Source organism: Cibotium barometz, chromosome 49 (assembly GCF_041138505.1).
Source record: "Cibotium barometz isolate CiBa-2024 chromosome 49, ASM4113850v1, whole genome shotgun sequence".
Taxonomy (NCBI): domain Eukaryota; kingdom Viridiplantae; phylum Streptophyta; class Polypodiopsida; order Cyatheales; family Cibotiaceae; genus Cibotium; species Cibotium barometz.
In genome coordinates this window covers 43,370,070-43,395,104 of record NC_141094.1, presented here as the reverse complement: position 1 = coordinate 43,395,104, position 25,035 = coordinate 43,370,070, and the positions used below count along the sequence as shown (strand labels likewise).

General features: G+C 39.2%; 2 protein-coding genes across 2 annotated transcripts in view; both read right to left on the bottom strand.

Moving 5' to 3' along the window:
* Positions 1 to 6,714: 6,714 nt before the first annotated feature.
* Positions 6,715 to 25,035, bottom strand: part of LOC147610608 (uncharacterized) — a 31,389-nt gene continuing 13,068 nt past the window's right edge. Inside the window, exons 3-4 of the mRNA XM_086786592.1 lie at positions 12,658 to 13,435; positions 6,715 to 6,730 (exon numbers count right to left, since the gene is read on the bottom strand). Of these exons, the coding sequence (XP_086642718.1) occupies positions 6,715 to 6,730; positions 12,658 to 13,373 (732 nt within the window). The 5' untranslated portion in view covers positions 13,374 to 13,435. The remainder of the gene's footprint in view (positions 6,731 to 12,657; positions 13,436 to 25,035) is intronic.
* LOC147610609 (uncharacterized) lies at positions 14,324 to 15,302 on the bottom strand. The gene is made up of 2 exons (XM_086786635.1): positions 14,528 to 15,302; positions 14,324 to 14,426 (listed from the first exon to the last, which is right to left on the bottom strand). Exon 1 carries the CDS (start codon positions 15,126 to 15,128, stop codon positions 14,529 to 14,531), a length of 600 nt encoding a protein of 199 aa, XP_086642761.1. The 5' UTR covers positions 15,129 to 15,302; the 3' UTR covers positions 14,324 to 14,426; position 14,528.

Below are 25,035 nucleotides of genomic sequence, written 5' to 3'. Positions count from 1 at the left end.
ATGTCCCTCTATCTGGAGATAAACCTTCTGGCAATGTTTTTGGAAAAACATCTTTAAATTCTTCTAATTAATTGTTTAAAGTAGACTTCACTACTTCACAAATACTTGAATCAAAAATTTCACAATGGTTTTTAAACTCAGACATTGCATAACAGAAAAACATTTGTTCTATTCCATTCTCTTGATGAAGCTTTTGGAGCTCAATATTACATATCAAAGGAGAAGATAGTACATTGTGTTCTCCTTGCAATGTAATAAATTTTGCTTTCTGCTCAAATGTTAGTGTATTATGCAAATAGCTTCTCAAAAATGTTTTTCCCAATGAAAATAATTTAAGTGTGCATTCCTTTAGGCTTATCATTATCATTTCCAGTAAGTTCTTATCCTTGGGAATTAGGAAAATTCATTTTATCATGTCCCGGCTCAAGACAAGAGAAACAAAGTTATTCTTTAACCGTGTTCTCAAAATCTTACTTTTTTAGATTTAACTTAGTACAATTGGATTTTTGTTTTTTAAGAGGTTCTTCCTTTTTCAATCAAAAACCCTTTCTTTTTTGAGAGCTAAATTTTTCTTCATGAGGCTTATATGATTTTTTTAAATCATTTTCTTTACGATTTCCATTACCCATGTTATCATCAAAAGTTTTTACAAATTTTATAGCCTCATCTAAGTTTCTTGGTTGTTTGGAGTGAACTTCCTTCTTGTGCTCCCTTTTTAGGCCTTTAATGAAGCCTCTTGCTTTTTAAATATTTTCTATTTCGTTAAGCTTTAAGACAGTTTCTTTGTAGCAAGCTATATATTGAGTGAGATTTAAATTCTTTTGTTCCATAGAACAATTATCCCACTCCTCCCAATTTCAATCTTCTTCATTTTTAGGAAGATATTCCTTTAAGAATAATTCCTTAAAGGAATCCCAAGAATCAAGTACTTGCCTAGCTTTTACTAAGCTCATCCACCACTTATACGTTTTGTCTTGTAAGGATAGGATAGCTTCAATTCGGTGGTTATGATCAATCACATTTCTTAAAAGATGCAAATCTTGCCATTTTTGTAGAAAAATATGGACCGCATCTTTATTTCTCTCCTTCTCTTCTCCATTAAAAGTGGGTGCCTTTAAATGTGTAGTTTTGGGACCCTCTTCAACTATGGTTTTGTTCAATCCTTTTTCTAGAGTTTTTTTCCTTCCCTCATCAATGTTATTTTTAGATATTTATTTTAATCCCAATACTTCCCCTCTCATTAAGGAGCTAAGAATACCCATCATTTTCTCAAGTTTATTCTCTATATTATAGATGTTGTCTTTCATTCCTTCATTTCTATATCCTCATACTTATTAAGATCTAAATCTTGCATATCTATTTCAGTTGTTTTTGTAATATCGTCTTCCATGTGGAAAGAGGACATTGGGATTTCTCCCTTCTCTCCATTTTCATCCTTCCCACCCTTGAGAAGCCATTTACTCTAACAATAAGAAAGAAATTTTCTTACAAAGCAAAAAAAAGATGCAACACAACGACCTTACTTGATTGGGTAATTATGAATTATCTTTAATGATGTGAAGAACAATTTTGTTGATTCTACATTGTTGATATTTACTTCAATGACTCTTAAAGGTTTTCATATACTCCACTTGGTTCATGTAGAATCTCCAAAGTATGCCCAATTTATTAGGCAATAAGTATGCTCAAAATCAACTAGGCAAGAGGTATGCCCAATCTATTAGGTAATAAGTATTTGTATGGAGAAGATTTGAGAAATATGAGGATTATGAAAATGAATATATAAGAGATTAAGGATTGTCTTATGGAAATGAATAGAGAAGAGATGGAGGAGTAGATATTAGAGTTAGCAATGAGTAGCTTAATGGAAACATGGAAAAGAAATAACTTAGCTCTGATACCAATGTAATGCTTCTTGCATCAATAGCTTGAGGACTTGTAAGACTAGAACTTTGATTCTCCACCTAACCATAATCCCAAATGGACCCTAAACACATGGTTATATAGGCGTAGGTGATGCATGACCTTCCAACTTCAGCCCCTTGACCTTTCAATGGCTAGGCATGGCCCTTTCACTATCCATCAACTTCCCCTAGAAGGGGGTGCCTACTTCTGTGGCCTTTGGGGGGCTTTCCTTATGCACCACCTATATCCCTTTTACATTGATCTTAATGTCTATTAACATTTTCTTTAGGTATTTCCAATTTGAAATCCCTTGAACCTTATTTATATGCAAACATTTTGCATATAAATAATCTTTTCTAGTCTTACCTTATAGTGTTTTCTGTTAATCTCATAACACTATGTCTGCAGAGATGAAGAGATATAAGGCTCAAGCTAAATCCAGCCAAGTGTGCCTTTGCACTAAAATTAGAAACTCTATTCGAACATATTGTATAAGCCAAAGGATTGGCCATAGATCCTACTAAAGCAACGGCCATATCCAAAATGTCCGCTCCACCGAACATCAAGCAACTTGAGTGGTTCCTTGGTAAAGTCAAGTGGCATGCTAGATTCTTAAAATATTTGTCACATGTGGCGAACCCATTGTATGCACTGTCCAAGAAAGATGAAAAGTATGAATGGAACATGGAGTGTCAAGAAGAATTCCAATAGCTGAAGAGAATGGTGTTAACTACACCAGTGGGGGTGATCACCCCAAACTGAAATGAGATATTCCATGTTTATGTAAATGCCTCATACAAAGAAGTGGGTGATGCACTAATGCAGGAGAAGCAAGAGGGGTACATGCAACGTATTCACTATGCAAGAAGCCCTCACAAGGGTAGAAAGAAACTAAAGAACAATAGAGCAGGAAGCTCTCTCTATGATTTATGATGGGAACAAATTTCGACACTACCTCTTGGGAAATAATTTTTTTTTCCATGTGGACCATCGAGACCTTATTTATCTAGTGAACAGAACTTGGGTAGGAAAGATGGCAAGATGGATGCTCCTACTATTCACCATCTAGAATACACCCAAAAAAGAAATTGCAATAGCAAATTTTATGTCGAGATTGGATTCTGGAGGACTCGCTGTGGATGATCAACTCTCGAATGCCAACCTCTTCATGTGGTTGAGGTTGTAGAAGTACAAGAGAATTGGTATTATGATATGACGCAGTTTCTAGAGGATGGAACAGTCCTAGAAAAGTACACTACTGATAGAAAGAAGAGGGTTGCCTTAAGGAGCAAAAATTTCACCATGATTGCGGGACAATTGTACAAAAGAGGCATAGACCAGATCCTGTGCAAGTGAGTCCCCCCACATCAAGAGCATCAAGCGGTCCTAAGAGAAGCATACTGCGACATTACACGAGGACACATGGGTGGAGAAATTACAGCCTGAAAAATTTTACAAGCAAGCTTGTGGTGGCCAACAGTCATGAGAGATGCCAATAGTGACGCAAAGCAATGTGACATCTGTTAGCGGATGGGTCAACCCGGTGATTCTGATAGATTGCCCATCTCCCCCATTTTGCCATTGTTTCCATTTATAAAGTGGGGATTGGATTCTATTGGACCAATCAAGTCACCCATGAAAGGCAGCACATGTGAATACATAATTGTGGCAACAACTGATTACTTCACCAAAAGTAACCGGAAGTTAAAGTTGTAAAGAGAAATTCCGTAAAAGAGGTAGTGAAGTTCCTCTTCAAGGACATCATTGCTAGGCATGGTTTGTCGGTGGAGATAGTTAGTGACCAAGGCACTTCATGAACAAAGTAATGAAAGGGTTGATAGAAAGATACCTCATCAATCACAAGAAATCCTTAACCTATTACCCATAGTGCAATGGCCAGGCAGAATCCACCAACAAGGTTTTGACCAAAATTCTAAAGATCATAAATGCCAACAAAAATGATTGGGACCAGAACCTAGATGCCACCTCATTTCGCATGTCATACAAAGTCTCAACTGTGGGCAAACACTATTCAAGCTGGTACATGGACTAGAGACTGTAATGCCCATGGAATTTGTGGTGCCCAGTTTGAGAGTGGCCATCCAAGAGAAGCTACCAATGGAGGAATCCCGGGAGCATAGAACACAAGAGCTCTTAGCTTAAGAGGAGGAAAGGCAACTCAGCTCTCTACGGATAGAAATAGTGCAGCAGAGAAGGAAAGCCTGGATTGACAGACATCTCAAGCTCAAAATTTTCAAACAAGGAGACCTGGTGTCGGTCTACAACTCCAAGCTGGGATCGCACCCTAGAAAGTGAGCGCCAATTGAAGATTGTAGAAGAGTGTGTTTTTAGTCCTGTGTGAGCAGTTGCTCAATTGTGAACTTGTACTCGTTCTGGAAGTAATACAAGAATAATGTTGCTTGAGTGAGTGAGTTATGTGGTGGCGTGAAAGCAGAGCATGTGTGTGAGAAGTTCCAAGGTTGAGCGGTGTTCTAAGTGTCCCCATGACCACACTCGATTTGGTGTTGGAATCCAGAAGCTTTGGTGGGTGGCTACATGTCTCCCATGGCATTGCTTGACTGGTCCGTCACCCTAGCTTACCATTCTGCTGAGAGGGAAAACAATGAGAAATAATAGTTTGGTTTTGATCGCTCGATTTTAGGTCTTGTTGGGTGTTTTAACTTCCTTAGTCGTCCATATAATTACTACAATCTCATGTGTATGTGACTTGTTCCAAATAAGACCTGTTTCGTTTTTAACATTGACACCCAGACGAGGGATCAACTTTGTCTATAGTAGCTAGCAAGGGCTCTTAGTAAATGTACATGATAATCACCTAAACGAGGGATCAACTTTGTCCTAAAACAACCATATCATAGAAGAGTTAGTTTTACCATGGTTGGACGTGGGGTCTATGATAGACCTCTCTCTCTTCTAGGTGGATGGACCATAATTCCGATTCTTGGAGAAGAATCTATATATTTACCTCATTTTGATGAATTGGCTCCTTGTGAAACAAAGCCTAGTGATATGAGTGAGGTTCACACGTTTTATCTCATTCTAGTGGATTGGCTCCTTGTGACTTGCAAGATTCACATAAAGAAACATGTAAACTATATATAGTGGACTTGCAAGATTCTCCAATTTTAGTAAACATGCAAACTTAAAGGCTGAGGAATTTGCAAATTTGTAAGATAGCCGTGTAATATTTTGAATTTATAGGTTTTTATGGTTTGTTGAGAAAAATGAACATTTAGCCTAGCCCAATACCTCGTGAATATGAATCAAGTCTGCAAGAAAAAATCAGAAAGATAGAGAGAGAGAGTTGTAGATGAAGAGGCTTAGTATAGATATGTGTCTTTTAGTTACTACTAATTAGAGCAGGTCGTAAGCTTCATTTATGGATGTGTTGTTTTAAGGTTCGGCTATACTATTTTTTTTATAAATTATTGTGCATAATATTCATGATACTCTCCTCATGGAAGCGCGGACTATCCCTCATTACTTTGTGTCAAGGCAGCGTCAGGAGGAAGCCAAATGAGTGGGTTCCTTGTCAAACACACCCCCTACGCAGGGGGATTAATAATATGCACGCGGCCAGGCGAAGAATTGGAAGGTCGTTGGAGAAAGACCTCAGGGAAAGATGGCTACAAGCTGCAAGGCCTTAGTTGTAATGCTACTTGTACTGTTCTTAGTACTAATACTACGTGTAGTGATGGTGCAGCCTGCAGATATGGTAGATGCGGCATCTTTCTCATCTGCTGCTGTTGATGATTGCTCGGGGGGATTCGCCATCGATGCAACATTTCGAATTGGCAACAAGCTGTATGCAGGTCCTGCACCCCCGTTAGCTGATAAGCAGCACAACGTACTGAAGGAAGCGTCTGGGGTCGGCGGTACGAGTGCGCCTGGTGAGGAAACGTCAAGCTGCCTGGAGGATGGCCCTAAAAAATACAACATGTGGCGGGGTTTCACTCCGCCTCCTGGCAGCCCCGCCAACGTAACCAAATCAACCCCTCTACCAACATCAGCGCCCTCCATTGATGATGAAGACTCGTTACAGGGTAGCATCAGTACCTCTGCAATGCATTGATAAGGTGTAATAGCAAAGGCAGCACCGCCCCTACTAGTTTACAGGTTTTGTTTTCCGTCGCGATTCGTTCAAAGCCTCAATACGGCATTTTGTGCATTGGTCCATCGTCTTTGTACGTGTGATTGGTGTAGTTTCTTTTTCTTCTTTTTGTATAAGGAAACTGAGCACTACGTTTTGGTAGACAACTCAGCATACGCCATGAGAGTGGGATTTTGCTGGGCATAATGGATTTAATTCATGAGGTGTGCCCTCTTCCGCCCTCACGGCACGCAACCCACGGCGTTCAAAATGTCCTTAGGTTCTGCAGCCACCAAATGTCACTCTTGTATTTTAAGCCTCGTTCCGTGGATTTTTGCACGAGGAAAACAATAACTCTCCGTTTCTTGGACGGATCTACCCTCTTTTAACAACGCAACATCTCCCTTTTTGCTGGACTGCTCCAAAGAAGGTCTCGAGATCTTCGTTCTTCTAACATTGCAACGTCTGTTGCTTTAGTGAACTCATCTCATAACCTCCGTTTCTCCTGCATGTTCAGGGAAAAAAAGAAGAAGAAGGAAGAACTTGAGTTTGCATGTTTTTTTTCCCCCCCCTGTGAGAAGTTACAGCTTATTGATCCGCATTAGCAACTAAACCATCGTGAACATTATCTTTTTATCGATCTCTCGTGCTTAGACTGACTCTGAAGCTTGAATATGACGAGCATCAATCCTCAAATTCTAACAGTAAGCGTATCTGCCCCATTTACAAAGAACCAAAGTAAAGGAATTAGCACTGCGCCAAACTGACAGGACACATAAAAGCTGCAAGACCTATTCTTCTTTCCGCCGCCTCCTCCTCCTTGTTCTCGCTCTTCTTTGGGTGTGCTTCCACTCACAAATGTCATACGCTTGCGATACATGTGACATGCCTGCCCTGCTTCAATGTGACCACCATGATTTCATAACTCTTACAAAAAGGAAGAGATGAAGGATCTTTCATTTTGTATGAATGTGAGATGCCCTGCCTTGAATGTGAGCAGCATGATTAATCCATAACTTCTACAAAAAGGAAGAGATGGAGCATGTCTCATTATTACTATTTTTTTAAATTACTTCAAATATCTCATCTTACATCATATTCCGTAGATGTGAAGATGTGAGGGCAACATGAAGAGAGGGAAGTCACTGTCTTAGATTGAGGTATCCTCTTAGTTAAAGGAAGAAGACCATATTGTGTATAGTAATCTTTATTAAATAAGATTTTCATATTTTGACGTGTTTCAAGCCATATTTCAGCTCCGCAAGATATTGGCATGAACCCTATGTATATTTCTAAATTATGGTCACACTACAACATAAAGCAAGCATAGATGCACTACATAGACGCACAAGTTACGGGGGCATCTATAATCGCGTCTATAAACACATCTATAATCGTGTCTAGTTCCTTTGAAACTAGACGCAATTTTAGACCCACTTATAGACGCAATTTATAACAATTTCCTATGCAGTTGCAATTGTGGACCTTGCAAAGAAAAACATAATCTTCAATCCCCAAAAACATTATTTGCTAAACTATGTGCACAAGATTTCTTAGTAGCCACCTCATATAAAAGGGACACCGTCAAGCAATGTAAATACAATAAACTCATCTTAAGCAATATCAAGTAAGTCCATTTGATTGCATTTCTTATTCATCTCTTTTTAGTTATTCTTTAGTATTAATCATGTTTAGCATTTTCTTTAATCCACCTTAGCTTAAGTCTAGCATTGGTCCATGTTTCTCAACATACCAGCATAAGTAAGATCTTGTGAACAACTTGGGATGCTTATGGGTAAAACATGGTGCAAGGGGATGAACTTGTAGGTAGAACGAGTCCAAAAAGGTGGATTTCTCCCCTAGTGGTGCATAAAAATAGCATGAGTGGGTTTGGAAAGGAGGAATACTCAGCTACCGTTAATAGTACCATTCTAGGCAATCCGAGTCCAGGATAGGGTCACTCATATCAATCCATGAAAAGTCCATACTCATGGCCTGTAAATCATGTGCTCATTCTAATCATCTTTTTTTTGACATGTGCTCATTCTAATCATCTTTTTTTTAAATATAAACATGGTTAGTCAGATTTTTAGCATGTGCATAGGAGCTATATTACTATGCATGTTGATGCAAGCTATATTGTCATGGGTTAGCTTTTTCCAACAAACTCCCTCTTTGACACGAACATGAACTTTGTGGGGGAGAAAAACGTGGAGAGTAAAAGTAGTGATGTTAGGATAAGTCCCCCCATCCTACTTTCCATCGTACCTGGACCTCGTGGAAGGTATTTGTAGGTTTTTTGTAACCATCCCTTCCAACAACTGTGCTCCATTAGTGTTTGTTGCCTAGGAGTACCCTTTGTTACTGGTTTCGGGATCTCAATTTTGAACTTTAATGGTGGTCATAAGACTCGATAGAGCTTATGGGTTCTCTTCCTTGTGGGTCGCTCTAGGGAAACTAGTGGGGTTGGGGCCTGAATAGCCAATAGTAATATTTTATGATGTAGAAGCTTCACCATCAATCACCATATCTTGTGTGATAGGGTTTCTCGTTGGGATCAAGACTTGTTTGGTCATTGGTGTTGAAGGTCCTTTGCAATAGTTTTCCCTTTATTCTCATTTGAGCTATTGAAGCCTTTATCCATCTCTGATGAGGAGATTTGAAAATTTGTAAGTGGTGGAAATGAGACTAGTCGTTTCTATTTATGTTTTGGTATCCAAATGCAATGGTTACCCTCGTAGTACAGCCTTGAGATTTGAATAAGAATTTGGGTATCCATTTTTGGGTGCCTTGTAATTTGGGCTTCTTTCATCGATTATTGTATCCTCTTCGTTTCAATGGTTATGGTGGTAGAGATGGAGAAATTTTGGGAACCCATTTCAAGGTAGATTTGGGTTGCCACTTTTTTATAGCTCGTTGTATGTGGTCATCCTTTTGACATACAGGTTTTTGTCTTATGGGTTTTTATAGCTTGTTGTATGTGGTCATCCTTTTGACATACAGGTTTTTGTCTTATGGGTGTAAAAGAGTCGGGAGTTTCTTGAATAGCCAAAGTGGAGGGAGTTTCTTTAGATTTTGTCGATGTTGAAGCGGTGACCGTGTCTATGTTGTGTAACCACCCTCATTGTATACGCATCTACCACACCGCCTACAATACTATATATGGACATGGTTTCCATGAGCTAAGGTATCCAATACTTGTGAGTATCCATACCCTTCTACACTTCGTACATACTCCATCCAGAGTCTGTATAGATCGCCATCTAAGCTCTACTTGAGAGCGCACGGGTGGACAGCACCATCACTTGTACCTCTGGTATAATCAAAATTTAAATTCTCGCCACTATGTATCTATTTCATTGTCTATTGTGCTTTGTCTTGCTATCTCTTGCCGCTATGCCATATTCTTATATTTCTACCATGGATACCTTTCACCTTTAAAGGGGTATCTACAAGTTGAGGTTTTTTCTAATTGGTTCGATGCATTGAAAAAAATTAGATTATGACTAGTCCCCATATCAAGTAATGCATTATAAATCACTTTACCATAAAGGCTAGGAAATTGAATGGATGTTTGTAGAGGTGCTATGTGTTGCTTTATGTCTCCTTCAACCTCTCCCACAAAGGCTTGTGTGTATGCAAGATTAGGATCGCATTGTTGTTGTTGGATTTGCCTTTATATAGCAAGACCGTATTAGGTAAAGTGGGAAAAATCCCATTCCCACATTGAAAAATTGTATGCATTTAATCTAGAATCTACCTTCTTCAACCTAGTATAAAAAATTTAAAAATGGTTTGCTTTATGAAGTGCTGCTAGATCGAACCTAGCTTGATCTTAGAAATAGAAACTTAGGTTTCAAGATTTTTCAGATCCACCACTTGAAGGTATCCTTATATACACAACCACTACAAATTATCATTATTAAGGATAGAAAGAGTCTCCTTGGAGTAGGATGCACTTTGTGAAAATTACGATTATAAATTTTCATTTTGATGAAGCTAATTCTACTAAAGAAATAATAAAACTTTTGCATTAACAACCAAAAGATAGCTGGATAAAAGGAGTCCCCTTAAAGTAGGATGCACTGTGGATGCATAAGAGGAGTCTCCTTAGACTAGGATGCACTCCATCTATGAATTTATTTATTGTGTTAAAATTTGTTCAATGCATTGCAAAGATACACAATTGAACAGTCTGCTCCCAAAGTTGGCCAAATTACAAAGATCCTCTATATTTTATTATACTAGAGACCATATTCAAAGACCATTTACATTCAATTATAAAATGAAGTAACAAAATGTGCTAGTATCATGGGGGTGTAATTTTGATTTTAAGGGGTTCTAGCTCCACCACATGGTAGAGCTAGAATTTTGAGCTAGCTCTACCATGTGGAGCTACAACACATTGAGGAGCATTTAAAGATTTTTAGATCCACCACTTGGCCATTCTACAGTCCATAAGAAACCAAGATATAACATTTGATTGATCTAGACCCCCAATTACAAACATTGATACAAGAGATTGCATTTTGAGAGTCCCCTTAGAGTAGGATGCACTCTCCAATTTTAAAGCTTCATTGTAATGAACAAGACAAAATGAACAAGATTTTATAAATTGAGGTGGTGAAGGTATTATACTTATATATACAATCACTACAGATTAACATTATTAAAGATAGAAAGAGTCTCCTTGACTAGGATGCACTTTGTCAAAATTACGGTTAAAAGATTTCATTTTGATGAAGCTTATTCTACTAAAGAGTCTCCTTAAAGTATGATGCACTTTGTCAATAGATAAAAGGAGTCTCCTTAAAGTAGGATGCACTCCATCTACGACTCCATTATAATAAAACATTGTAAATGAAACTGAATTTATTTTTTTGTGTTAAAATATGTTCAATGCCTTGCAAAAGGCACACAATTGAACAGCACGCTCGCGAAGATGGCCAGATTACAAAGGCCCTTTATATTTTATTATAATAGAGACCATTTACAAAGACCATTTACATTCAATTACAAAAGGGAGTAACAAAATGTACTAGTGTCATGGGGGTGTATTGGTTGAATGAGGTATTGAGCTTCTTTTTAAGCATGTTCCTTTTGTGTACTCACAAGATTACACACTTAGATTATTCTCTCAATTATTATCTTGATTATCATCTTGATTGTTGAACACATTGTAGTAGCTATCATCGAGTTTCAATGTATTCTTGTTGTTGTACAAAACATGGAGACCCCAAAAGAAATGAACTTTTTTGAAGAAAACTCGTGTAGTTATTTATCTGAAATGGACAATGTAGCGAGATATTTGACTTGTTGCTCATATTGAGGTGTCTAGCTAGCATGGGCTAGCAGTCCAACGTCAATCACTTTATCTCTTCACTTTAGATCTAGCACTTGTCTGTTATAGAGCTGAAAAGGATTTCTTGATCCATGACTTATCCATTCTAGATCCTGTTCTACCACTTGGACATTATAGAGCTATACTTCAGTGGATGCAAGCTCCACCAAACGGTAGATCTAGACTCAAAATTCTAGTCGTATTTGATGACTTCCAAAGGTTTAGGTCTACCACACATGGATACTAGCTCCACCATGTGGTAAGGCCAAAATTCCATGAAGAGACCATGGCTGCTACCTCCACCACATGGTGGAGCTAGCTAGCTCCATGAAATTATACAACTAGACTTCAATGGATGGTAGCTCCACCACATGGTAGATATAGACATAGAATGCTAGCTCTACCAACGTGGAGCAAGAACGCATTGAAAGAACCAAGATCTACCATTTGTTCAATCTAGACTCCCAAGTAAAAACATTGATACAAGAGATTGTATATTGAGAGTCCCCTTAGAGTAGGATGCACTCTCCAATTTTATGACTGCATTGTAATGAACAAAGACTAAATAATTTGAAACAAGAATTTATAATTTGACATGGTGAAAGTTTCCTTATATACACAACTACTACAAATTAACATTACTAAAGATAGAAAGAGTCTCCTTGCAGTAGGATGACCTTTGTCAAAATGATAGTTAAAAGTCTTCACCTACTCTTACTAATAAAATAATAATTTGCAAACTTTGACCAGAAGATAAAAGGATAAAAGGAGTCCCCTTAGAGAAGGATGCACTCCATTTATGACTCAATTATAATAAGACATTGTAAATGAACATGAATTTATTGCTTGTGCTAGAATTTGTTCAATGCTTTGCAAAGGCAAACATTTGAACAGTATGCTCCATAAGAGGCCTGATTACAATATCATATTTCAATATATGGCTTTTTATTACATTAAAAAAAGGCCAAAATACTTGCATCCTCTACATTTGATTATATTAGGGACAAACAAAATGAGCTTCATGGTGGTGTATTACTTTCATGATGCCTCCTCTTGTTGCTTTGCTTGATTTGTACTCTCTGCTTGCCTCTCTGCCTCAGCTTCAGCCTCCTCTCTTTGCTTTCTTTGAATTTCAAGTTGTTCCTGTCTCTCTGCCTCAACATCAGCCTCCTGCTGTTGCTTCCACACCTCTGCCTTTTTCCTATTCTCTACTTCCAATTTCTCTTCTTCAAGCCATTTATTCATCACATCATCTGAGAATTGGTTAGGTTTTTCTTCAAAGGCATTATCCCATGTATACTCTTGCCGATCTTCATTCTGTAGCCATAAAAACAACCAATTTCTTAAATCTTCTGTCAAAAAACTATACCTTTCCTTGGAAGGTTGATGGTATAATTCTCGGACTATTAACCAGGTTCCTCGTTCATTCTTAAACACCTTATAGTAGCTATCATCAATTATCAATGTATTTTTCTTGTTGTACAAAGGATGGAGACCCCAAAAGGTCTCAAGCTTTTTAAAGAAAACTTGTCTATTCTGCACAACCCATGTGGATTTTGAACAATGCTCTTGTGAGAGAACACCTGCAAACTTGGGCTTTTGTTGTGGAAATACTGTGTCAATTATTCCAGAGAGCTTAGTTCTCCTACATGCGCTCCAAATAAAAACATAAAAGAATTGAATACACCAATCTAAGAACTCATGTGCATCCTTGTGACATAGGACATAACGATATTGGTTAATTGGATATTTTACCAACTCGTTGCTATAAGGAGGATCCTTCTCATCATATTGGGTTTCGACAACATGGCACAACAAACCATTAAGGTTTAGAATAATAGCCCTCCTATCATCCTCTTTGCGTAGGGGTACGCATATTGGGTCTGACGAATACCATGTCAGTATGATAACCCCCTCGGAGGGATGCACAAAGCGCAACCTTGCATCAATTTCCCGTAGACGGTCAAGACGGCGCTGAACCAACTGTCTTCGTACACTCTGGATTTTCTTGGACATGTGACGTACTAATGCTCTGTGACGAAGAAGTCGCCTCTGCCAATTAGAATCAATCACATGACCTGGAAAAAAATGAGCATGCTTAATGATAAAGGTGTGCATGTGGGGGAAGGCATGTTACAACTACTTTTATGCAAAGATAGATTTTAAACAATTACAAAACAAATAACATTAAACTATATACTGTTCTAAAATGTTGACTTTAGTTGCATTACAAAATGACTCAAGATGCAAAGACTCTTTCCATTTGATTCTAAAAAGACGCGACAAAATGTGCTAGCAGGTATCAAAATGTGGTGAAATTAGAATGCATTGATCTAGATCAATACGTGGTAGAGCTAGAATGCACTGTTCTAGCTCAACCATGTGGTAGGGCTAGAATATTTTTAAATCTAGTTCTACCATGTGATAGAGCTATATCAAAGTATTCTAGCTCGATCCCATGGCAAAATTAGAAATAATATTTGAAGTCCAGCTCTAGCACGTGGTAGAGCTGTATCAAAATATTTTAGATAGACTCCATGGTAGAACTAGAATGGTTGGAAGTCCAACTCAACCATGTGTGGTGACGTGGAAGAGCTAGAATGCATTGATCTAGCTCTACCATATGGTAGAGCTAGAACGCTTTCAAGTCTAGCTCTACCATGTCGTGGAGGTAGAATGCATTGATCTAGCTCTACCATATGGTAGAGCTAGAACGCTTTCAAGTCTAGCTCTACCATGTCGTGGAGGTAGAATGCTTTGAAGTCTAGCTCTACCATGAGGTGGAGCTAGAAGGCATTGATCTAGCTCTACCATAGTCCATATATGTAGGAATTAAAATCATAAGACAAAGATCAAGCTTCCATACATTTTCAAATTAGTAGAGTGCACTCCAACATTTATAAAATTATTTGAAGAGTAATACATTTGCCACTACTTTAAAAACAAGACAAAATTTCTTGTCAATTCATGATTGCAAAAAGATAAAATTCCTCCAAAAAAAATACAATCCTTGGTGACAAATGGCTTCTTTAAGTGAATACTCCTTGGAACAATATCCTTGAAATAAATCTGCAAGAAACCATCATAAATTAAGTTTCTTCATTGTGAATACACAATTGTTGTATAAAATCATGTATTTAGTTATAATTATCATTTATGTTGGATAGTACCTTAGTTATTTCTATCACGTTGGAGAAGATTGTACTCATTTAACACCTTGTTTATGAAAGCCCTTGCATTGGCTGCCTTCAACTGTGTTGTGGTAGAACCCAATTTTCTAGCTAGAGAAATCACTTGTGGTCCCCTCATGCTAGCAATACTGACTCGTTCTTTTGCCATAATTTCTATTATCTCTTCTCTTTTGTTTTCATATTGTCTCGCTAATACCTCTTGATTGTTGACATACTTCTGTATAATCTCTGATAGTGGTAGCCTATCAGTGTAGATTGTCTTCTGTGACCAATTTAAATTGCGCTTTCTCCAAAAATCTACCACACCTCTGTATTCATTTTCATTGGATACTGGAGGTTGTCCGTAGCGATTAGAGCCAATGATCTCACGCACATCTTCACTCTCATCAAGCTGCAATAAGTAAGGGAGCAGCTCATCAATGAGAATATTGTCGACCATCCTTTCTTCATCAAACTTTGCAGGATATATACAATTATTATCAGGAGAAGCACATCCCTTGTATGGAGAGTCATCAATAAGAACCGTTCTACGAGCATCACAATCAAAACATGAAGCAATTTTTGACAATGGCTTGAACATTGCCTGAACTGTTGGATTATCAGGTCTAGCTATTTTACCACTTTTATCCTTCTCGCAAGCCTCTTGAGCCCAAACTACAAAAAAAGGCAATATCTCTCCTGCTCTGTCTTGTAATGTTCTCAATATTTGAAGAACATTACTCTCTGTCGCTGTTGACCAGATCCCAACATTAATATTTTTTAATAAAATCTTCAAGAATTGGATACATCCTGGCCTTAGTACAATATATCGTTTTGAATCCATTTGAATAGTTTCATGTATTGAAGATGGTTGTTGTTGACAACGTTTCAGTAGTAGACCATTCAGGTCCAACATAATTGTCAACACAGATTTCTTGGAGATAGCAGTGTCGGAACTTCTTGGTACTTCTTCTTCAGGCTGGAAACTCTCACCCATTGCTTCATTTGTTGGAGATTTAGGTACCCCAATCTCATTGTCAGCATTTGTCTTTAAACCTTCTGGATGGACATCACTGAATGTGTGGGAGAAGCTCTCATCCACAGTTTGATTGTGGCATTCCGCCGTAGCTACTTCACTTGGTGCTACTATCTCAATTTCGGGATCTAAAAGAAAAAAAAGTAACATTGACTCAACAATCTTTCAAACTAAAAGAATTTACAATTGTAACACTCACTCTTAACACATGTTTATTGGTGTAATCTAAAAGAAAATCATGTTTGGATACCAATTATAAATTCTAGTTGCTCACTCTAGAATTGGAGGGTTTAAAATGGATTTCCATTATTCTAGCTCTACCGTTTGGTAGAGCCAGTTTGCAAGGGAGCTCTTGGAAGTAGCCCTTGAGATCCACTCTTGATCCACTCTTGAGCTCCAAGAGTAGGTGGAGGTGAGAAACACAAAACCACTCAACTATATGGTAAAGCTAAAATTTTAGATGTTTTTGATTTTCCATATGGTAGAGCTGAAATTTATAAGTCTTGCTTTACCACGTGGTTGAGTTGGGGATCAAGATAGCTTCTTTATGAGTAGACTTCCATAGGTTCTAGGTCTAGACTTCAATGGGTTCTAGCTCATCACACGTGACAAGAACCAAGGAGCTAGAATTGCATTTGAACTAGCTCTGGTGGAGCTAGAAATGCATTGGCCTAGCTCAACCATATGGTAGAGCTAGACTTAAATGGATGCTCTGCAAAAACTGTCTTTGGGGGGGTGCATTGGCCTAGCTCCACCACTTTGAAGAGGTAGCTAGACTTTAATGGATTCTTGGTCCACCACTTTGAAGAGGTAGCTAGCTCCACCAAATTGTAGACCTATTGAAATCTAGATCTACCACAGGATAGGATTGAAGTAAATGAGAGGATCTCTAGCTCTATCATCTTAGATTTATAAGCAAGATTTTCAAATTCACCAACTGGCCATTGTGCGACCACTAAGTAGGCTTTCCAAATTCACCAATTGGTTATGTAAAAAGTGAATTTGTCAATGAACATGTTAGGATCCATAACTTGGTGATTCTAGATTTCAAAGCCCAATTTGGAGAGAGCTACAAAAATACTACTAAAAAATGAACCAAGGATATAACAAGTCAAAACATCACCAAATCAAAGTATTGAAGATACAAGGAAAGCCCATTAAGAAGTTACATACTGTCTTCAAAATCCAAAAAATCTCGAGCTGAACGAACTTCACCATGGCTCGATCTTTCCGTGGTATTCCTTGGATTGTTAGAAATAGGCAGTACTGGTTGCTCATTTCTTGACTTTGCAAAGTCAAGAAGCCTTGTTCCCATCTTTCTTTGATCTTCAATACTCTCCACTAGGCAAATCACTTCCTTATTTAGTGCTAGCCCTAGCTCGATGATGTAGCCATTACTGAAAAGATCAACAAGCTTGCAGCCTTCTCTGCAATACTTTCGAATACATTGCTTGATCAAAAGATTCTTCTTGATTCTTAGAAACTCAATGTCTGGGATAGTTTTAACATCTTCATTATCTATATCAAGAAGTCCAGTATCCAATATTGTCGCTTGTGTACCTGGATCAGGAACATCTGCTAGTCCTTGAAAGGCATCTCCCTTGCTGAAAAACACTAAGGATGTGAAGAACTCTATTGCACCAATGCATCGGTTGTCACGTCGAAAATGCAATGCCCCATTATACTGTTCCTTTGCTATGCCACTCAAATTTTTTAAAGCATTTTGCAAGTGAATAAAATCTGTAATATTTAGAAAGGTAAGCAACACATATTGGGATGGCAAAGATCTACCAGCTGCTGTAATAATCATAATGCCGTTCAAAAGATTGCAAAATGATTCCACATCCCAATGCATATTTCTTCCCAAATCTTCAGTGTTATCCAGAACACATAACCCAATGGAAATTGGATTGTTGAGGTGGCGCTTCAAGTAGTAACTCCCGTCGAATGGAAGACTCACAGCATAAATACACCAAGGAAGATCCAAGGACAAGGTTGAACTTTCTTTGCTAAGGCTGATATTCCACTCCACATATTGCCTTGCTTCTACTGGAAAATCAATCTTCTTTGATCCAACCTGTAGCTTTGACTTTATATACACATCACATAACTTCAAAAGAACTGAGTATACAACCTCATTGATGCTATAGGTGATAGTCAATTCTGACCAATCTTGACATTGTTTGTCCTTGTTCAGAGTGTTGAACTCTACAAGCAATGCATCTTGAATAATTTTATCTTGCTTGAGCTGCTTGATACGCTCTGGCATGTCAATCACATCTACATCCTTAGTACCCTTTGAAAGAACAATTTTTCCAGACCTGATTTCTGATTGTATTTGTTTGACTTCTTGTTCATCTAGCCCAGCAAGACATCTGAAAACTGTGGCAGTTGGTTTCTTGTTTTGCTTCTCCATGATTTCAAGCCAGCCTTTGAAAACTTCATCAGAGTAAATGACCATGTGAGACTGCTTTGAAATGAAGGATGCTCCCACCGTAATTCTAGCCATTCGTAAAAATTTCTGCAAAGAAATAAAAGAAAAAAAGATCAAAATCAAGTATTTTTTTCAAAACTTATAATTATAAGAGAGCAAGGGATATGGACATACATCCCAGTCTACACGAGATGATGAGCCCTCTGTTACTCCAGATGGTGGTCTTGACGGAGAATTATTGAAGATCCACTGACTCCTCAAGTGCTGCAAGACATCATAGTATGGTTGTTTGACATATAATGATTGGGCCTCTTCATTAGCTATAGCAGATATGGCCGTCGCAACTTGTGGCTCTGGATCTACAACAATTCGAGCCTTCCTTTTTTCATACACTTGTATCAGATCTTGAGCACGACCATCTTTTTCCATTTCTTGATACCGTAAGAATTTTGCAGCATAGATGGAATGTTGGCCATCAATAATCCAATATGAATACTCAGTGAGTTTCTCCTCTGTTACCTCACTTAGTTTCATTGGAATTCCTTTCTTCTTGCCAGCATTCTTTACAGGCATCAAGTATGCACACGCTCCTGGCCTGTTTGCACTTGCACCAAAAAATAACACGCATTCATCCACACGGTGAGGTTCTATTTGACGAGAGTTATAGTGATCAGGAGCTAGCCAGCATTGATCTACAGGGATCTCATACTCTTTGTACTTGAATGGAAAATACTTAGAGTATTTTTCCATACCCCCTGTATCACTCTTTTGTGCCTTTTGCACCTCATTTTCCAAAACTTTGGGATCCACAAATCTTATTTTTGTTGAATTTTCCAAGCCTGTTTTCTCTATTGTAGATTTAAGAACTGCTTCATCTACATCCATAATACCTGTACTGCTTTTTGCCTTTTTTTGAACTGGATTTTTAGAGGGCGTTTTCTCTTTTTTTTGTTTGCCTTTCACACAATAAGCAATGGAAGCTTGCAACTCTTCAAGAGTTATTTCTTGACTTGCACAATCTAACTTCCACCCTCGAGAGAACATAGTATCTTGTTTATCTCTTACTATTCGTTCAATAATGAATGCCTTGGGATCTAGTTGATACTCATGGATCCCAGGTACCCCAATATTTATGCATTCAATATCGGGATGAGAATCAACTACAGAAATATAAGATAGAGTCATTGGTCCTAGATCCTCAAAAGTATCCACGCCCACATCACTAGCAACAAATAGATGAATTTTGTTAAATTGTGAACCCTGAAGACCCCAAATATCTAAGTACCACTGTCGTCGTTGATCAGCAGAGGCAAAGTTAACACTGTCCGGAACTTCCACCACTTTTCTTTTCTGAGACATCTTTCACCTACAACAAAAACCACAATTGTTAATTATAGTTATTGTATTCTTACACTTTAAAAAAAACTTACAATATCATATTCAAAAATCACAATATATATCCATGAAAACACTGTGGAGGAGATGAAGAGTATTTCCATCTTGGAGATCTCAATACATTTGTTAGTCTTGCTCTACCACATGGTAGAGCTAGATAAATCCATTCTAGCTGGACTTCAAAGTATTCTAGTGCTGGTTTTTCAATGGATATTATCTCTACTGGGTGGCAGAGCAAGATTAATAAATGTATTGACCAGAATGCTTTGAAATGTAGCTCTACCATGTGGTGGAGCTAGAATCCATTCTTCTAGCTCTACCATGTGGTAGAGCTAGACTTTAAAAAAAGTAACCGGCTGAGCTTGAATGTAACTGTGGTAGAGCTGCATTCTACCTAAACCTTACTGTAGAGATAGAATGCTTTGAGGTCTAGCTCTACCATGTGGTGGAGCTGGAATTGCATTTGAGGTCTAGCTCTACCATGTGGTAGAGCTAGAATCATAGAGGTAGAAAGCTTTGAGGGCTAGATCTACCATGTAGTAGAGCAAGAATGCATCGATTTAGCTGTGTTCCATACACATCAACAAAACCAATTACTCCAAGAAGAGACCTACTTCTCATGACAAGAATCAAGGAGCTAGAATTGCATTTGATCTAGCTCTACCACGTGGTAGAGCTCTATTCTGCCTAGACCACATCGTAGAGCTAGAATGCTTTAGGTCTAGCTCCACCATGTGGTGGAGCTAGAATGCATTCTTCTAGCTCTACCATGTGGTAGAGCTAGACTTCAATGAATGTACCGACGGCTGAGGTTGAATGTAACTGTGGTAAACCACATTATAGAGATAGAATGCTTTGAGGTCTAGCTCTACCATGTGGTGGAGCTATTATTGCATTTGAGGTCTAGCTCTACCATGTGGTGGAGCTAGAATCGTAGATGTAGAAAGCTTTGAGGTCTAGCTCTACCATGTCTAGCTCTACCATGTGGTGGAGCTAGAATCGTAGAGGTAGAAAGCTTTGAGGTCTAGCTCTACCTTGTGGTAGAGCAAGAATGCATCGATCTAGCTGTGTTCCATACACATCAACAAAACCAATTACTCCAAGAAGAGACCTACTTCACATGACAAGGACCAAGGAGCTATAATTGCATTTGAGGTCCAGCTCTACCACGTGGTAGAGCTGTATCCAACCTAGACCACACGTAGAGCTAGACTGCTTTGAGGTCTAGCTCTACCATGTGGTGGAGCTAGAATTGCATTTGAGGTCTAGCTCTACCATGTGGTAGAGCTGTATTCTATCTAGACTACATCGTAGAGCTAGAATGCTTTGAAGTCCAGCTCTACCATGTGGTGGAGCTAGAATGCATTCTTCTAGCTCTACCATGTGGTAGATCTAGACTTCAATGAATGCAACCGGATGAGGTTGAATGTAACTGTGGTAGAGCTAGACCTCAAAGCTTTCTACCTCTACGAGTCTAGCTCCACCACATGGTAGAGCTAGACCTCAACTGAAATTCTAGCTCCACCACATGGTAGAGCTAGACCTCAAGGAATTCTATCTTAATTACTCCATCTTGGAGCTCTCAATTATACATTTATTAGTCTTGCTCTACCACATGGTAGAGCTAGATAAATGCATTCTAGCTGGACTTTAAAGTATTCTAGTGCTGGTTTTTCAATGGATATTATCTCTACCAGGTGGCAGAGCAAGATTAATAAATGTATTGACCAAAATGCTTTTCGTCTAGCTCTACCATGTGGTGGAGCTAGAATGCATTCTTCTAGCTCTACCATGTGGTAGAGCTAGACTTCAATGAATGTAACCGGCTGAGCCTGAATGTAACTGTGGTAGAGCTGCATTCTACCTAAACCTTACTGTAGAGATAGAATGCTTTGAGGTCTAGCTCTACCATGTGGTGGAGCTAGAATTGCATTTGAGGTCTAGCTCTACCATGTGGTAGAGCTAGAATCGTAGAGGTAGAAAGCTTTGAGGGCTAGATCTACCATGTAGGAGAGCAAGAATGCATCGATCTAGCTGTGTTCCATACACATCAACAAAACCAATTACTCCAAGAAGAGATCTACTTCTCATGACAAGAATCAAGGAGCTAGAATTGCATTTGATCTAGCTCTACCACGTGGTAGAGCTGTATTCTGCATAGACCACATCGTAGAGCTAGAATGCTTTAGGTCCAGCTCCACCATGTGGTGGAGCTAGAATGCATTCTTCTAGCTCTACCACCATGTGGTAGAGCTAGACTTCAATGAATGTACCGGTGGCTGAGGTTGAATGTAACTGTGGTAAACCACATTATAGAGATAGAATGCTTTGAGGTCTCTACCATGTGGTGGAGCTATTATTGCATTTGAGGTCTAGCTCTACCATGTGGTGAGCTAGAATCGTAGATGTAGAAAGCTTTGAGGTCTAGCTCTACCATGTCTAGCTCTACCATGTGGTGGAGCTAGAATCGTAGAGGTAGAAAGCTTTGAGGTCTAGCTCTACCTTGTGGTAGAGCAAGAATGCATCGATCTAGCTGTGTTCCATACACATCAACAAAATCAATTACTCCAAGAAGAGACCTACTTCACATGACAAGAACCAAGGAGCTATAATTGCATTTGAGGTCCAGCTCTACCACGTGGTGCTGTATCCAACCTAGACCACATCGTAGAGCTAGACTGCTTTGAGGTCTAGCTCTACCATGTGGTAAAGCTAGAATTGCATTTGAGGTCTAGCTCTACCATGTGGTAGAGGTGTATTCTATCTAGACTACATCGTAGAGCTAGAATGCTTTGAAGTCCAGCTCTACCATGTGGTGGAGCTAGAATGCATTCTTCTAGCTCTACCATGTGGTAGATCTAGACTTCAATGAATGTAACCGGATGAGGTTGAATGTAACTGTGGTAGACCTAGACCTCAAAGCTTTCTACCTCTACGATTCTAGCTCCACCACATGGTAGAGCTAGACCTCAACTGAAATTCTAGCTCCACCACATGGTAGAGCTAGACCTCAAGGAATTCTATCTTAATTACTCCATCTTGGAGCTCTCAATTATACATTTATTAGTCTTGCTCTACCACATGGTAGAGCTAGATAAATGCATTCTAGCTGGACTTTAAAGTATTCTAGTGCTGGTTTTTCAATGGATATTATCTCTACCAGGTGGCAGAGCAAGATTAATAAATGTATTGAGACCAGAATGCTTTTCGTCTAGCTCTACCATGTGGTGGAGCTAGAATGCATTCTTCTAGCTCTACCATGTGGTAGAGCTAGACTTCAATGAATGTAACCGGCTGAGGTTGAATGTAGCTGTGGTAGAGCTGTATTCTACCTAAACCACATTGTAGAGATAGAATGCTTTGAGGTCTAGCTCTACCATGTGCTGGAGCTAGAATTGCATTTCAGGTCTAGCTCTACCATGTGGTGGAGCTAGAGTCGTAGAGGTAGAAAGCTTTGAGGTCTAGCTCTACCATGTGGTAGAGCAAGAATGCATCCATCTAGCCGTGTTCCATACACATCAACAAAACCAATTAATCCAAAAAGAGACCTACTTCACATTACAATAACCAAGGAGCTAGAATTACATTTGATCTAGCTCTACCACGTGGTAGAAAGCTTTGAGGGCTAGATCTACCATGTGGTACAGCAAGAATGCATCGATCTAGCTGTGTTCCATACACATCAACAAAACCAATTACTCCAAGAAGAGACCTACTTCTCATGACAAGAATCAAGGAGCTAGAATTGCATTTGATCTAGCTCTACCACGTGGTAGAGCTGTATTCTGCCTAGACCACATCGTAGAGCTAGAATGCTTTAGGTCCAGCTCCACCATGTGGTGGAGCTAGAATGCATTCTTCTAGCTCTACCATGTGGTAGAGCTAGTCTTCAATGAATGTGCCGGCTAAGGTTGAATGTAACCGTGGTAGAGCTGTATTCTACCTAAACCACATTATAGAGACAGAATGCTTTGAGGTCTAGCTCTACCATGTGGTGGAGCTATTATTGCATTTGAGGTCTAGCTCTACCATGTGGTGGAGCTAGAATCGTACATGTAGAAAGCTTTGAGGTCTAGCTCTACCATGTCTAGCTCTACCATGTGGTGGAGCTAGAATCGTAGAGGCAGAAAGCTTTGAGGTCTAGCTCTACCTTGTGGTAGAGCAAGAATGCATCGATCTAGCTGTGTTCCATACACATCAACAAAACCAATTACTCCAAGAAGAGACCTACTTCACATGACAAGAACCAAGGAGCTATAATTGTATTTGAGGTCCAGCTCTACCACGTGGTAGAGCTGTATCCAACCTAGACCACATCGTAGAGCTAGACTGCTTTGAGGTCTAGCTCTACCATGTGGTGGAGCTAGAATTGCATTTGAGGTCTAGCTCTACCATGTGGTAGAGCTGTATTCTATCTAGACTACATCGTAGAGCTAGAATGCTTTGAGGTCCAGCTCTACCATGTGGTGGAGCTAGAATGTATTCTTCTAGCTCTACCACGTGGTAGATCTAGACTTCAATGAATGTAACCGGATGAGGTTGAATGTAACTGTGGTAGAGCTAGACCTCAAAGCTTTCTACCTCTACGATTCTAGCTCCACCACATGGTAGAGCTAGACCTCAACTGAAATTCTAGCTCCACCACATGGTAGAGCTAGACCTCAAGGAATTCTATCTTAATTACTCCATCTTGGAGCTCTCAATTATACATTTATTAGTCTTGCTCTACCACATGGTAGAGCTAGATAAATGCATTCTAGCTGGACTTTAAAGCATTCTACAATGTGGTGGAGTTAGAATTGCATTTGAGGTCTAGCTCTACCATGTGGTGGAGCTAGAATCGTAGAGGTAGAAAACTTTGAGGTCTAGCTCTACCATGTGGTAGAGCAAAAATGCATCGATCTAGCTGTGTTCCATACACATCAACAAAACCAAGGAGCTAGAATTGCATTTGATCTAGCTCTATCACATGGTAGAAAGCTTTGAGGGCTAGATCTACCATGTGGTAGAGCAAGAATGCATCGATCTAGCTGTGTTCCATACACATCAACAAAACCAGTTCCTCCAAGAAGAGACCTACCTCTCATGATAAGAATCAAGGAGCTAGAATTGCATTTGATCTAGCTCTACCACGTGGTAGAGCTGTATTCTGCCTAGACCACATCGTAGAGCTAGAATGCTTGAGGTCCAGCTCCACCATGTGGTGGAGCTAGAATGCATTCTTCTAGCTCTACCACCATGTGGTAGAGCTAGACTTCAATGAATGTACCGACTGAGATAGAATGCTTTGAGGCCTACCTCTACAATGTGGTGGAGTTGGAATTGCATTTGAGGTCTAGCTCTACCATGTGGTGGAGCTAGAATCGTAGAGCTAGAATGCTTTGAGGTCCAGCTCTACCATGTGGTGGAGCTAGGATGAATTCTTCTAGCTCTACCATGTGGTAGAGCTAGACTTCAAAGAATGTAACCGGCTGAGGTTGAATGTAACTGTGGTAGAGCTAGACCTCAAAGCTTTCTACCTCTACAATTCTAGCTCCGCCACATGGTAGAGCTAGACCTCAAAGCTTTCTACCTCTACAATTCTAGCTCCACCACATGGTAGAGCTAGACCTCAAGTGTAATTCTAGCTCCACCACATGGTAA

Bases quoted from the DNA above. Each gene is read 5' to 3' on its own strand.
- LOC147610609 (XM_086786635.1), bottom strand. From the start codon at position 15,128: ATGTTCAAGCCATTGTCAAAAATTGCTTCATGTTTTGATTGTGATGCT.